Source organism: Elephas maximus, chromosome 4 (genome assembly GCF_024166365.1).
Source record: "Elephas maximus indicus isolate mEleMax1 chromosome 4, mEleMax1 primary haplotype, whole genome shotgun sequence".
Lineage (NCBI taxonomy): Eukaryota > Metazoa > Chordata > Mammalia > Proboscidea > Elephantidae > Elephas > Elephas maximus.
The window spans coordinates 183,537,811-183,553,150 of NC_064822.1; the positions used below are offsets into that span (position 1 = coordinate 183,537,811).

A 15,340-nucleotide genomic window follows, 5' to 3' on the forward strand; every position below is an offset into this window, starting at 1 on the left:
GTTCATGGGTCTGTGGGTTCATTGAGTCTTTAGGTCCATGGGTCTGTGGATACATGGCCCCATGGGTTCATGGGTTCGTGGGTTCATTGTGTCTTTAGGTCCATGGGTCTCTGGATACGTGGGTCTGTGCGTCCATGAGTCTGTGGATTCACCAGGCATTTAGGTCCATGGGTCTATGGATATGTGGGTCTGTGGATCCGTGGGGCTGTGGATTCATTGAGTCTTTAGGTTCATGGGTCTGTGGGTCAGTAGGTCTGTGGACTCATTGGGTCTTTAGGTCCATGGGTCTGTGGATACGTGGGTCTGTGGGTCCGTGGATTTATTGGGTATTTAGGTCCATGGGTCTGTGGATCCTGATATCCAGGAAGATATGGTCTGAGTCTCAGCCCCTCATGGCTGATTTTCTTCTCTCTGTCTCTGTATCTCTCTCTCTCTCTTTCTTACGTTTATGAAGCATTTGCTACGTACCAAGCCCTGTTCTACTCATTGGGGACATAGCAGGGAACGGAAGGTAACAGACAAACTCTGCCGTCTTGGAGCTGCTGCTCCCCTGGGAGAGGGCCGGGGCCCCCGTGTGAGCACATGGCTACAGGGCCTCATTTCTTATTTGCTCAGGGAGAGGAGGAGCAGGAGCTTGATATACAGGGGGGGCTGCAGTCCATGGAGGCCCTTGAAAGCATGCAGTGTTCCCACACCCTTGAGCGAGTGCTAGGAGCCTTTGTGGCTCCTTTAACAGGAGAGCATGAGAGGGAAGTGGCCGGCTGCTCAAGGTGGAGGCACTGTGGCTGTGCTTAGCTCAGCCCCAGCCCTGCTCACAGACCTTCTGCCGGGTGTCTTCAAGGCCCCTTCCTCCCCATTGCTCCTGAGCCTGGACTCTGGCCAGAGCGGCCTGGATAATAATGGTGGGTTTTGAGAAGAACGTCAGGGATGTCCTTTTCCTCTCACCTGACTGCCAGCCCTAATGGGCAGTGAGGGCTGCGTCCTACCCTCTGCTGGGCCAGGGACTGAGGCCCTTCTCCCTGGACCACTCAGTCCTTGTCCTGGCCTGGAGAGAAATGAGCAAGTCCATGGTCATGGACGTGTAAGCCTGGAGGGGCAAGTCACTTAGCAGCATGGGAACATTCACTTCTTGTAAAATTGGGGTAATACCTTCCATTTTAAAGGACTTTTGTGAGTTTTAAACCCATCAAAACCCATCGCCATTGAGTTAATTCCAACTCATAGCGACCTTGTAGGACAGAGCAGAGCTGCCCCATAGAGTTTCTGAGGCTGTAATCTTTAGGCAGGCAGACTCAGCGGTGTCACTAGGGTTGGTGTCACCCAGTGCGGTAACTCATGGTATCACCCCCCTATTCTAATTGCCACAACGTCGTAACTAAAACGCCAGAAAATTTGACAAAATCAGCTACTAGAAAAACACCATCAGTAAGGAAAATAACAGCTCGTGCTTGTGGAGCGTGTGGACAAAATCATGTGATTGAAAGCATCGTTGTAACTGGGTGATTATGATAGCTCTGACCGGAGCACGTTAGAAGGTTGAAAAGGTAAATTAGCGTAGAGTTTTAGTTTTGTAGGTGTGTGGATACATGTAACTGGGCTTACAAACTCAGGGATAACCTATTGCCATTGAGTCGATTCTTACTCATAGTGACCCTATAGGACAGAGTAGAACTGCCCCACACAGTTCCCAAGGAGCGCCTGGTAGATTTGAACTGCCGGTCTCTCGGTTAGCGGCCTTAGCTCTTAACAACTACGCCACTAGTGTTTTCAACTCAGGGATATTATTGTAAAAACCAATACCTTTTTGCTGAAACACTGCACAAAAATTTTATAGATAGTCATTTTAGTGTCACCCCTCTGACAGTGTCACCCGGTGTGGTCCATACCCCCCCGCACCCACCTGGTGATGCCACTGAGCAGACTGTCACATCTTTCTGCCTCGGAGTGGCTGGTGGGTTCACGTGGCTGGTGGGGTCAGTCGGCTGGTGGTTTCAACCCGCCAACCTTTCAGTTAGCAGCCAAGTACTTAGCCGCTGCGCCACCAGGGCTCCTTCTGTGAGGCTTAGAAGTATTCTGACAGTGCCTAGCATGGGGCCTCGTACAAGAAAGCTGCCTTTCTTTCATGAAGGAACTTTGCAAATCTCTCTCCTGCGTATTATCCATTCTGTGAGGTAGAGAAGGCACCGTGTTCTGCATTTTATGCCGGGGAAGTGAGGCTTGGTAAAGCTGTGTGACGGGGTGAGGGTGGAGCTGGGACTCGTACCCGGGCCCTGGGACTCCTGATCCAGCACTCGTTCATTAGAACAGCCTCCCTCCCATCGGGGGCCACGTTTGCCCTGATTTGTTAGCTGAAGTAAGACCCAAGGCCCCACTGACCGCAGTGTGAGCGAAACATCAGCACAGGGGCCCACTGGGGGATGTTCAAGCCCACTGACGGAGAGTCAGGCACAGACCCACTGGCTGGCACTTGTCATAAGGCCGAGAGCTGACTGAAAACAGACAAATGATGATGCTGGTGACAGACAAGTGGGTAGGGCACTGGGGTGGGGGGAGGGAAGCTGCAGCCTCCTGTCCACAGCCTGGCTGGACAACTCTTTAGCTGGGGACCTGGACTTGGACTGCCCAGATTTAAATCCCAGCTCCTCCCTTAAGTAGCCCATAACATTGGGAAAAATCCCTTAACCTGTTTGTGCCTCAGTTTCCCCACCTGTAAAGCAGAGATAACAAAAATGCTTACTTTGTGGGTGGTAACAAGCTATCTGGCACATAGTGAGGGGTCAGTAAACACGGTATGATTCTTGGTGGCCATTGGGGAGGGTTGCTGAGCCATTCACTGAACACTCTGCCAAACTGAGAGGGTTAGCTGTGGACTTTGGTATCAGGACAAGGCTGACGACAAGATGTGAGCAGGCTCAGCTGGCCAGATCAGAGCAAGTTTTATGTCAGGTCCTGCACTTGGGAGGCAAACTTCAACCTTCTCTCTTTAGGCTAGAGGAGCCCTGGCTTGGCTGCTGCTTTTCTGAAGAAGATCTGAAGGGATCAGTGGACCACATCCTGTACAGGTGCTGCAGTGTGTTAGGGTTGCCAAGCTCTGGGGCTCCCAGGCTGTATCAAGACAAGCCCCGCCTGCAGAACCAGGCAGGTGACCGGTCTGCTCTCCTCTGGGTGGCTTGGCGCACACCTGGTCCTGCCCGTGCAAAGGAAAGCAGACAAACTAGAGCGTGACTGAGGAGGGGTCCCAGGGAGGCAGACAGTCTGGCAACTGTCACCCAAGGAGTGGCTGAGGAAGCTGGTGACAAGAGGCCCGGGGCAGATAGGCTCGGGGGTGGGCGGGCTGTCGTCACACATCTGTGGAGCTGTCATGCAGAAGAGGGAGCAGACAGAAGGTTCCGAGGGCTCTGGAACTCCTGCTGGAAGGTTCTGGGAGGCAGGTTTCCCACAGCCTCAAAGCCTCAGGAAGACTTTTCTGCAGACCACCAGGGGGGCAGGCTCTGCACTGGGGTGTGTGTGTGTATATGAGTGTGTGTCTCGGCGTCTGAATCTGTGTGGCTGTGTGTGCATGTAAGTGTGGTATATTTGTGTGTGTGTGTGACTGTGCGCTCTTTGTGCTTGTGAGTCTCCCTGTGTCTAAGTCGGTGCGATTGTGTTTGTATGTGAGTGTATATGTGTGAGTGCATTTTGTGTGTGTGTGTGTGTGCTTTGTGCTTGTGAGTGTGGGTGAAGGATTAGGCCACTTTAGGGGTCCTGTTCTTTTCAGAGATTCCCTGTTTGAAGATTGGACGCTAAGATTCTGGGACTCCCTGGTCCCAGGATTCACGAATTCCGTGGCTAATGATGCTAACAAGAATGGGAGACCATGTTGGGGTCTCCCGTGTGCCTGCCTGGTGTTTAGTGTGTCACGTGGCTTACTGCAGTTCATCCTCATAGCAGCCTGCCACACACCAGTCATCTCCATTTTATAGAGAGGGCCACCGAGGACACCTGCCAGGTTGACTCACCTGCCAGGTGTGTGGGTGTCAGAGCTGGGACTTAACACAGGTCTTGGCCTCAAGTGCCCTGGCTCGGAGCTACCACACCAGGGTCTCAGGTTACTGTTGTTAACATTTGGGGCCTCTAAGGTCCTGGGTGGTTCTGAGGTCTTCTGATCCTGGATTTTGGTATTCCCTGAATAAATTTGCTGCTTGTCCTTCTAGCAGTGACTTAGCTGGTGTGTGGCTATTAACAAAGGAATGAAGAAGTTGTCTGCCTGTGTGTGCCTGTGAACACCCCCCACACGTGTGTGAACACACATGCATACACACACATACACATACCCACACACACATGCCCTCTCTCACACACGTACATACCCACTCACACACAATCACAAGCACACACACACTCACACATGGGCACACAGTCTTTCACACACAGGAATTGGGGTGGCCAGGCACCAGGTCTCCTTCATCAGGGCTCCAAGCTCTGGGAACACAAGGCCTCCCCACATTGTATTCTGTGGGCTCTAGAACCAACTGGAAGATTCTGGGAGGCATGTTTCCCCCACAGCCTTGGGAAGCCTTGGGGATCTTCCCCCACACTGAGGGGCTTGGCTGGACCAGCAGCTAATTGCCACTGCCTGGTGACTCAGTGAGAGGGTGTCGGGGGAGAGACCTGTTCCAGAGCACCTTTTCCTGTTCCAGGGTGGGGCCTGTAATGGTTCAGCTCTTGGGCTCAGAAGTGGGCAGCCCTGAGCTGGGACCCCAGCTCTGCCCCGTACCAATGAGGCGACCTTGGGGACTGGGCTCCTGGGCCTCAGTCTTCTCCTCTGTGAAGTGGGAATAGGGTGGTCTGTACAATTGTGGGGCTGCAGTGGGGGAATTGACACAGATGATACATGGAAAGCCCTAGCCCATCACTGGGCTCAAAGCTGGGCTCCATCAGAACCACCAGTGATGCCATAATGCCAGTGGTGATGGTGATGGTAATGATGGTGATGCCAGTGGTGGTATGGTGATGGTGGTGCCATGATGAAGGCAGTGATTTTAATGACGGTGGCGATGGTGATGCCAGTAGTGGTGGTGATGATGGTGGTGATGTTGTGAAGGTGGTGGTGTTGGTGATGATGGTGGTGATGGCAGTGGTGATCTTGTGATGATGGTGGTGGTGTTGGTGATGACGGTGGTGATGGTGTTGATGGTAGCAGTGGTGGTGACAGTGATGACGGTGGTGATGGTAATGATGGTGGTGATTGATGGTGACGATAGTGGTGATGGTGATGATGGCGATGCTGTGATGATGGTGGTGATTAATAGTGACGACAGTGGTGATGGTGATGATGGTGATGCCATGATGATGGTGATGATGGTGATTACAGTGGTGGTGGTGGTGATGATGGTGGCTGTTGTGATGATGGTGGTGGTGATGATGATAGTGGTGATGGTGATGACAGTGATGCCATGAGGATGGTGATGGTGGTGATTACAGTGGTGACGTTGATGATGGTGATGATGGCGATGATAGTGGTGATGGTGATGTCAGTGATGCCATGATGATGGTGAGTAGAGCGGTGATGGTGATGATGGTGGTGATATTGTGATGATGGTGGTGATATTGTGATGATGGTGGTGATATTGTGATGGTGGTGGTGATATTGTGATGGTGGTGGTGATATTGTGATGGTGGTGGTGATATTGTGATGGTGGTGGTGATATTGTGATGGTGGTGGTGATATTGTGATGATGGTGGTGATATTGTGATGGTGGTGGTGATATTGTGATGGTGGTGGTGATATTGTGATGGTGGTGGTGATATTGTGATGGTGGTGGTGATATTGTGATGGTGGTGGTGATATTGTGATGGTGGTGATGATATTGTGATGGTGGTGGTGATATTGTGATGATGGTGGTGATATTGTGATGGTGGTGGTGATATTGTGATGGTGGTGGTGATATTGTGATGGTGGTGGTGATATTGTGATGGTGGTGGTGATATTGTGATGGTGGTGGTGATATTGTGATGGTGGTGGTGATATTGTGATGGTGGTGGTGATATTGTGATGGTGGTGGTGATATTGTGATGGTGGTGGTGATATTGTGATGGTGGTGGTGATATTGTGATGATGGTGGTGATATTGTGATGGTGGTGGTGATGGTGATGATAGTGGTGATTGATAGTGACAATAATGGTGATGGTGACGACAGTGATACCATGATGATGATGGTGGTGAGGTTATATTGATGGTGATGATACTGGTGATGGTGATGACAGTGATGCCATGAGGGTGGTGGCAATGGTGATGGTGGTGATGGTGATGACAGTGGTGATGCAGAGAAAAGGGCAGGGATTGTGGCTCCCAGGGATGGCTCACCTGGCTCCTTGCACGCTAGGACACCCACCTTCTTCATGGGTTCCAGCATACCTTCACATCCATGTCACATTTTGTCTTCACAAGGGCTTACCAAGGCAGGCAAGAGGAGAGCTATATTTTTACAGAGAGGGAAACAGAGGCTCCAATGGGCTAGTGGAGTCAGGAATGTGTGTATGTGTCCCAGACACAGTGGGTACCTGCTCCTGCCCCTGCTCGTGGAGGCTAGTCTAGTCACCACACCAGTGCCTGGTGGGCCCGCCTTGGGGAAGGAGCATCAGGGTTAGATCCTAGGAGCACCTAGAGGGAGGTGGCTTGGGGACATGGAGGCGGCTCCGACTTTGGGGCCAGGTGGACCTGAGTATGAATCCACTGGTGCTGTCACCTGAAGCAGGGCCCCTCGTCTCTGTGAGGATCTGTCTGCAGACAAGTCGGAGCCCAGGCGCCCAGCCACCAACCCCTACTCCAGGACTTCCAGCCGTGGGCACACAGGCAACTGGGGACAGGAACTGGGCCGCAGGCACGGGGCAGAGGGGATTCTGGGCTGGACCTGGGCTTTGGGAGTGGGGAGTGGGTTAGAGGGTGATGGCCTGGGCAACTGCTGAGGAGTGGGTCAGGGAGAGGTGGTCCAGGGGTTGTTGGGGAGCAGGTCAAACAGTGGAGGCCCAGGTGATCACTGGACAGTGGGTCTGAGGGTGGAGGTGTGGCTGGTCACTGGGGGTGGGTCTGGGGCACTGGCGTGGGTGGTTAGTGGGAATGGGTCGGCGCAGTGGCCTGGGTGGTCACTGGGGAATGATCTGGTGTAGTGGCCTGGGTGGTCACTGGGGAACAATCTGGGGCAGTGGCCTGGGTGGCCGGGCCCCTTCAGCCCCACAGTGAGGGATGAGAGTTGAGGCACAGATGACAACGCAGTGTGACAGTTTCACACAGGGGCAAGAGAGGCAAAAAGCAAGTTGATACAAAGTGGACAGAACCGAGAGTGGGGAGAGGGTGTGACAGGTGGTCCTGGAGGCCAGGGTAGCCGTGTCCACGGTGCAGCTGCAGGGAGAGTTTTTGGGTATCATGTGGGGATGGCTTCGGGGCTGACACAAGGCCCAGTGAGTGTACCCCTAAAACATAGCTCAAACCCATTCCTGCTCTTCACCTACACTGGCTGCCTGGCTGGCCAGCGCATCCCTGTGGCCTCTTCCCGGCCCTCCTTGCTCCCCTCTGTCCTCCACTCCACTTTCCCTTTAGCACCCAGACCAGAGCCTCCCCTGTGTCAGCCCTCCTGTGGCTTCCTGCTGCACTGGGGATACCCAGGTCCCTTCTGTGGGCTCACAAGGCCCCTTGTTATGGCCCTGCCAGACTCTCCACTCTCATCCCGCCCAGCTCAGCCACACTGAGCCTTTCCACTGGCTGTCCCTTCTGCCAAAATGGGCTTCTCGCAAATCACCCCATGGCTGCTGCCTCTGACTCTTGAGTGTGAAGGTCTCTCCCTTTAAAGGGGGCAAAGGGGTTTCTCCCCACTTCCACCTCTCTCCCTTCATTATTTACTTCCCAGCACTTGCCATGCGTCTATTCAACAAATATTTATTGAGACCTACTATGAGCTTGGGGTACAACGGTTAAGTGTTTGGCTGCTAACCAACAGGTTGGCGGTTCGAATCTACCCAGTGGCTCTGTGGGGTAAAGACCTGGTGGTTTACTTCCGTAAAGGTTACAGCCTAGAAAACCCTATAGGGCAGTTCTACTCTCACGTGGGGTCGCTATGAGTTAGAACCAACTCGATGGCACCAACAACAACAACAGTATGTTCCAGGCACCGTTCCAGGTGCTGGGCATACGGCAGGGAGTGGAACAGACCCAAATCTCTGCTCTTTTATAGCTTCCCTTTAAGTTGGGGAGACAGACACCAAATCACGGAGATGTAAATCCGTAATTTGTACGGTATGTCTGATGTTGATAAGAGCTGTGGAAAACCAGAGGGAGAGCAGTCAGTTGGCCACGGGTTTCTCTCCCTCCCTGAAGTGTCAGCTGGATGAGGGCTGGTGCTGTGCCTAGCCCTGGAGCCTGCACATAGTAGTAGGTGCTCAGGAAATATCTGTGGGACAAATGAATGGATCAGCTGGGCCCGGAAGAACAGGGCCTGGGAAGCCGGAGGACATGGGCCTGCTGCAGGCAGAGGGGCTGGCGTGAGCAGAGCCAGGAGCAGTGACAGCCACCCCCTCTAGGGCCCAAGGAGGTCCAGTGGAGGGAACCGCAGGCTACGAGGTGGCATAGCAGTGGGCAGACATAGAACCACCTTGGGGGAAGATGTTTTGCAGCCTGGGGGGTTGACACATGGCCGGCTGAGGTGCCTGGGAGCTTATGTAAGGCCCATGGTGGTTTTTCTGGAACTGAGAGCAAAGCCCCGAGCTCGAGAGAAAACTCTGCATCCCCAACCAGCCGGGCGAAGCGACAGGAGGTGCCAACTCCTGCCCGAACCCCCTGGGAGCCAGAGGCATGTCCGAATGTGTTGGCTTAGGGCAGCTCAGCCGACAGCTCAGCAGCCTCAGGGCGCCAGGGATTTGGGGCCATCTCCTGCCCCCACTGCCCAGCCCAGCCACTGTCCGGGCTCTAAGGCCCAGGAGACCCCCAAGGGTGAAGTTTCAGGGATTGGGAGCTTCCTGGATGTGGTAGTGAAGGGGGCAGCAGCTGTCCTTCCTGTTCTGCTATTGGCTGGCTAGAGAGGCTCTTGGCTGGAGGGGAGGAGGGGTCCTAAAGGAGGGGCAAGTGTGGCCACGGCCACTTGCCACCAAGTGGGTCTAGAGGGCTGGTGCTAGGATTCTGGCCTCTAAACATGACCTGGTTCTACTCTTGGCTCAGTGTCTATGTAGGCTTGGCATGACACTCCCTTGTCAGGGCCTCAGTTTCTCCATCTATCAAATGGGCTTAAGCACCCTCCTGGGGCTGTTGTGAGCATCAGATGAGCCCAGGGCGTGAAAGTGCGTGGGAAAGTCAGTGCCCTTGAGTGGGAGTCAGAACCGGCTACGTGATTGCGGAGCCCTTTGAAGGAACATGGTGAAGAGTTTCAAGATGGCAACAGCAGAGCATTAAACCAAGAGTGGAGCCCTGGTGGCGTAGAAGCCCAGGTGGCTGTGGTTAAGTGGTTAAGAGATCGGCTGGTAACCAAAAGGTCAGCAGTTTGAATTCACCAGCTGCTCCTTGGAAACCTTATGAGGCAGTTCTACTCTGCCCTATAGGGTCGCTATGAGTCGGAATCGCCTCGACAGCAGCAAGTTTGGCTTTCGGTTTTGGGGGTCCTTTTGAGAGTGGGGATCTGTGGGACTGCACAGGTCACACACCTGTGCAGCAGGCCCTGGTTGGAGTCCTATCTCTGCTGTTACTTGGCTGCCTGCCTGTCCTGCCCCTTCTCTGGGCCTCAGTTTCTCCATCTGTAAAGCAAAGAGATTGATCTCTAGGATCCCTGGGTTCTCAGCTTTGTGAGGAACTCGGGTGGGGAGCCCTGGGTTGAGGGCTCCACTGCAGTCCTCAGCTCAGGTGGTGCCTCCTCAGATAAGCCCACCCTGATTTCCTCGGCTTGCTAGGTCCCTGGTATCTGATCCCATGTTACCCCAACTTCTGCATAACATGCGTAGTCCTGGCAATAATGTCTGTCTTTACAATAACTTTCCATTTTCCTTGCAGATTTTCTTTATCTTTGTTTATGGAATCAATACAGAACTCTGTTCTCATTAAAAAATAAAAAAAAATTCACAATTTCGATGAAGGTTTTATTTTCATCACTTTTCTCTTGCCGGAACTGAAGCTCAGCAGGGCTGGCCAGACTTGCCCAGCGACCACCCAGCTGGCCCCTTAAAAAAAAAAAAAAAAACTTAGCTCCCTCCTAATCCCTGTGTCCCAACAGAGTGCAGAGGTGTGTGTGTGGGGGGGGCAGGGTGGTGTGGGGCTGGGCTGTTCTAGTTGGCCCCCACATGGTGGGAGGCAGGTTGGGGAGCCCCACTATGTGCCCCTGTCTATCTTCCCAGGGCTCCCCGCCCAGCGCCGACATGGCTGAGAGCTCCTCGCAGCCCGCCTCATCTGCTGCAGCCCCAGCCGCTGAGCCTGGTGTCACAGAGCAGCCGGGGCCCCAGAGCCCCCCTCCCTCCCCTCCAGGCCTGGAGGAGCCCCTGGATGGAGCTGATCCTGACGTCCCACACCCTGACCTGGCTCCTGTTGCCTTTTTCTGCCTGCGACAGACCACCAGCCCTCGGAACTGGTGCATCAAGATGGTGTGTAACCCATATCCTTTGTTCAGTCTGGCAGATGAGGGGGGCCTGGGGTCGACTGTTTCTGCGCAGAGTCCCCTGCCTGTGCCTTCCTCTGGTTGGAAGACCCAAGGCCTGAGTGTGGCCACTAGGTCTTGGTGATGATGAGAGAGCCCAGGTGGTGGGTCTGGGGAGATGGATGGGGCGCGGAGGTTGGACGGAGGACCTGGTGTCGTGCTGATGGGAAGATTCTGGATGTTGCTCATGACTGTAGGAATCAGCCCAGTGGCTGGTTGGTTCAGAAGGTCCTCAGACATGAGCCCCAGGTCTGGGCTGGGGGCTGGGGACGTACAGTTAGGTCAGCGCCTGGGCCAGCTCCCAGGGACAGAACCATTAGAGAGTGACCGCTCACGACTGATGAGAGTGAGGATAGAGGGACTCATGGGCGTGGGCTGAGGAGGCAGCTGATCCCAACCCGCAGGGTGAGGCCCCACGGACTCCTCTCAAGCTGCCTGCTGTGCCTGTCCAGGGCTGGGATGGAGCAGTACTCAGCCTCCTCAGGAGCCTCCTGCCTCCACCGGCCACCTTCAGTCTTAAACCCCTTCCCGCCTTCCCAATGCCCTTGACTTACAGAGCAGAATCCTAACCCAGCCCTCAAGGCCCTACGGGGTGCCCTTCTCCAACCTGTCTCTGCTTTTGCAGACCTCAGGACCTCCTCACATGCTGTTTCTCTGTCTGAGAGGCTTGTCCCTTCCCTCTTCACTTGGCCAAATCATTTGCTCCACGCTTTGGATCATAGCTTCAGTGTCACCTCCTCAGGGAAGTCCTCTGGGATTTCCTCTCACCCTCTGTGTTTGCTGCACCCATCCCAGGTGCCAGAAGGATCCATAACCTGACATTGATCTCCTCCGGGTGTACTCTAAGGCTCACCAGGACAGGGATTGAGCCTGTCTTGTTCATAGCTGGGCCCCAGCACCTAGCACTGTGCCATCCACTTGGCAGGTGTGCATTTGGTATTTACCGGGGCACACTGGCAATGAGGAAGCCCTGGTGGTGTAGTGGTTAAGTGCTATGGCTGCTAACCAAAAGGTTGGCACTTCAGATCCACCAGGTACTCCTTGGAAGCTCTATGGGACAGTTCTACTCTGTCCTGTAGGGTCACTATGAGTCAGAATTGACTATGAGTCAGAATTGATTCAACGTTCTTTTTTTTTTTTTTTTTCTGGTTTATTGGCAGTGAGCTGTGTCTTCAGTAATGAAGGTGGAGAGGGCGGTGGGTGGAAGATGTTGCAGGTGGAGGCCTAGCATGGGCGGAGGCCTGGGAAGGAGAGGAGCTGGGGGCAGTTTGTGTGGAAGGAGTGGAGGGAGGGAGGGAGGGTGGAGTGGAGAGATGAGGCTGGAGGGGACGGGGCTCACAGGGCCTTGCAGCGGTGAGGAACTGGGCTGTTGGGAGAGCATCAAGGAGGTGGTGCAGCGTATAAAGCAAGGCACGGTGTGGAGAGGTTTGCATTTTAGAAGGACCGCTGAGCTGGTGTGGGAATGGATTAAAGGTGTGAACCCGGTGGCGGGTACGGGTGAGGGGCCTCGTGGTTCTTGGGGCCTACCAAGCAGGACCAGGCCCTGCTGGTGCTCAAGGCCACACAGGGCAGGCTGGTGGTGTAGTGAGAGTCAGGCCGCAGGTCTGAGCCCGGTCACATGGCCGAGGAGTAGCCTGGGACACAGCCTGGGGCAGCGGAGTGTGGGAAGAGTTCCCCCGGCCTCTGGCCCAGCCCTGGTCGTAAGATGCCTGGGACATAGGCTGAGGAGGCCAGGCTGGCCTCAGAAAGGCCGAAGAGGCAGCCACGCCAGGCCCAGGCCTGCTGGCTTCCCTGCTCTACAGGGGGTTGAGGTAGTGATGGGCCCTGGACCAGCCCCAGCTCTTGGAAACCAGAGGGCTTTGCTGGAGTGGGCAGAGAGCAGAACCGGTGCCCCAAGCTGGGTGGGAGCCGAGAGCCTGAATGCACCTGGGGGCCAGCTCAGGGGGTCTCAGCATGGTGAGAAGGGTCTCTCTGGAACTCAGTTCACCCAACACTTGCTGACGTCCAGCCTGGGTCAGGCCCTGGGACAAAGAGGACAAGGAAGCAGAACTGGTCCTTCTTGGGGAGCTCCCAGGGGTGGGGGCGGGGACAGAGGCATCACCCATGTGGGTAGGTTTAGTGGAGAACGTTAGGAAAACCTTAGGGACCTGCAGCGTGTGGGCTGGGAGGAGGTGATCGTAGGAACTGAGGGCCTTTGAGGAGAAGAAAGGCTGGCAGGAGGACCAGGGAGATGACAGGGCGATGTCACAGAGGCCTTGCCTGGGCTGACCATGAGGGTTTCTTTGGCTTTGCCACTTGGGAGCTGTGTGTAACCTTGGGCAAAGCTACTTCACCTCTCTGAGCCTCAGGTATTCAGGCCTATCAGTACTGGCAGGGGGACCATCTCGCTGGATGTGAAGACCCTTCCAGCCCCGGACCCTGGGGTGCCAGCCGCACTCTCCCCACCCCCTGTCCACTGAAGGGTGTGCCTGTACCCTTGGCCTCTGCCCTGGGCCCTGACCAGTGAGCACCCACTGGGTCCTCCTACTTTTCCACATTGCGGGTCTGATGGGAACATAGTTCCTGGGGTCACTCTCCCCTTTGTCCCTAGTACCTTTCTTGCCTTCACCTTCAGGGTGTGTGAGCTGTGGCCTGGGGTTGGGGCAATAGTAGGGCTGGCCCAGGAGAGGAGAGAAGGGGTCCTGACCCCAGATAGAGCTGGACTTGGCCCTCACTTCTCTCTGGGGAGAGCCCTGGGTCCACGTGTATGGAAGCCGAGGCAGGGTGGGAGGTGGGGCTGATTTCAGCCCAACAGAGGGGCTGAACTTTTCAACACTCGAGCTGTTCAGAACAATTGGCTCCCCCCGAGGCTCTCCAGGCTCCCCATCACCAGATGCTGTTGAGGTGGGGTAGTGTGAGTGGGAGAATGAGAGTCTTGGGTAGATATGGCTGGGTGGCTTCTGGGCTGTTTTCTAGACCAGAGCTTTGATGGGTGGGAGAATGGGGGTCTTGGGTGGAAATGGCTGGGTGACTTCTGGGCTGACTTCTAGATCAGAGACTTGATGATTCCAAAGCGGGGCAACTTCAGAAGCTTCAGGTCCAATGGGGAACAGAGGGTGGAGAGGAGGTATGTGCTGTCTCATTAAGGGGAGAGCAGCTGGGAGTGGATGGTGGGGTGTGTATGGCTTTTTGTATGAGAGACTGACTTGATTTGTAAACTTTAACCTAAAGCACAATAAAAAAAAAAAAGTGTCAGGTCCAGGGACTCCCAGACTTGACATTTCTGGGATAGTCTACAGGTTCCAAGTTAAGACTTAAGGCTTGGCGACACAAAAATTCTAAGCTTCTGTGATTCAGAGACTCTGAAGTTCTGTGTTTCAGAGTGTGGGAGTCTAAGGTTTGGTAGCTGCGAGCCTGGGGGCCAGAGGGCCCATGGTTCTGGACTCGGTGATGGTGATGGTGATGGTGATCGTGATCGTGGCACTTAAGATTTCACAGCCTGGGTTGGGTCATTTGCGAGGGAGGACCAGGTGGGTTTCAATAAATGGAGCCCAGTAGCCTTTGACATCCACAGGGGCCCCTGGAGCAAGGACTCGACCACAGGCAGCTTAGGGTGGGCTTTGGGGGCTTGTAGAGGGTATGGTGAGGGTGTCTTTGATCAGGTGCCGATGGCTGGAGGACTCTGGCCAAAAATCTTCTCAGTAGTAGGGAGATGAGGGGGGGCAGTGCTTAGCCCAGTGCTCCTCAATGGGGACACAGCTGGCGTTTGGGGCAAGACAAATGCAGTCCCGCTGTCTGGGCTGTCTCACACATTGCAGGACTTTTGGTGTCCCTGGCTCCTGGGTGCTGGACGTTAGCTGCTGTTGTTGTCAGCTACTGTCAAGTTGGCCCGGGACTTAGGTGACCCCACGCACAATGGAACAAAACACTGCCTGGTCTGGCGCCACCCTCATGACTGGTTGGGGATCAGACTGTTGTGATCTATAGGATTTTCGCTGGGTGATTTTAGCAAGTAGATCACCAGGCCTTTCTTTCTAGTTCGTCTTAGTCTGAAAGCTCTGCTGAAACCCGTTCAGCATGATGGCAACACACGACCTCCACGGACAGACAAGTGTGGCTGCACGTGAGTTGCAATGGGTCTCCCTCCAGCCTGGAAGACGAGAATTCTACCACTGGACCACCAATGCCTCTAAATGTCAATAGTGTCCCTTAATCATCGTGACATAATTGATCCTTCACATTTTCAGACCCCGCAGGGGGTGGGTTGGCTCCCCGTGGAGAGCCCATGTAGACACCAGGCTCAGGCTAGTGAACAGCTATCACACCCACAGGATCTGGGAGGGGATAGGGCAGTGTGGGCTCCAGTGTCCCTGGCCCAGAGCCAGCTGTCTTTGAAGCTCGGTGCTCCCTGACTCACCGCCTTGCTTGGCCCCGAGCTGTGCCCTGAGTCACCGCCTGACTCACTGGAGAGCCAGCAGGGCTGCTGGGACCCTCCCCAAGCTGGCGAGCGAGGGTGGGAAAAGTCCACTCACCCGAATGTCAGCACTACTCCCTGCCTAGTCGGGGCCATAGCACTTGCTGTCTGCAGGGTTCTGCCAGGAGGCCTCTGGCTTTGAAATGTCAGGGGACCTGTTGTGATATTTGACTCTTGGGGAGGTGGCATGTGACACTGTGGAGAGTGCTGGAGGCCTGAGTCAGACAGACTGGGGCCT

The 15,340-nt window shown here is 54.7% G+C and overlaps 1 protein-coding gene across 1 annotated transcript in view; it reads left to right on the forward strand.

The window, feature by feature from the left end:
• CACNA1I (calcium voltage-gated channel subunit alpha1 I) overlaps nt 1-15,340 on the forward strand; it is a 186,550-nt gene that overhangs the window by 32,143 nt on the left and 139,067 nt on the right. Inside the window, exon 2 of the mRNA XM_049885216.1 lies at nt 10,354-10,607. Within this exon, the coding sequence (XP_049741173.1) occupies nt 10,375-10,607 (233 nt within the window). The 5' untranslated portion in view covers nt 10,354-10,374. The remainder of the gene's footprint in view (nt 1-10,353; nt 10,608-15,340) is intronic.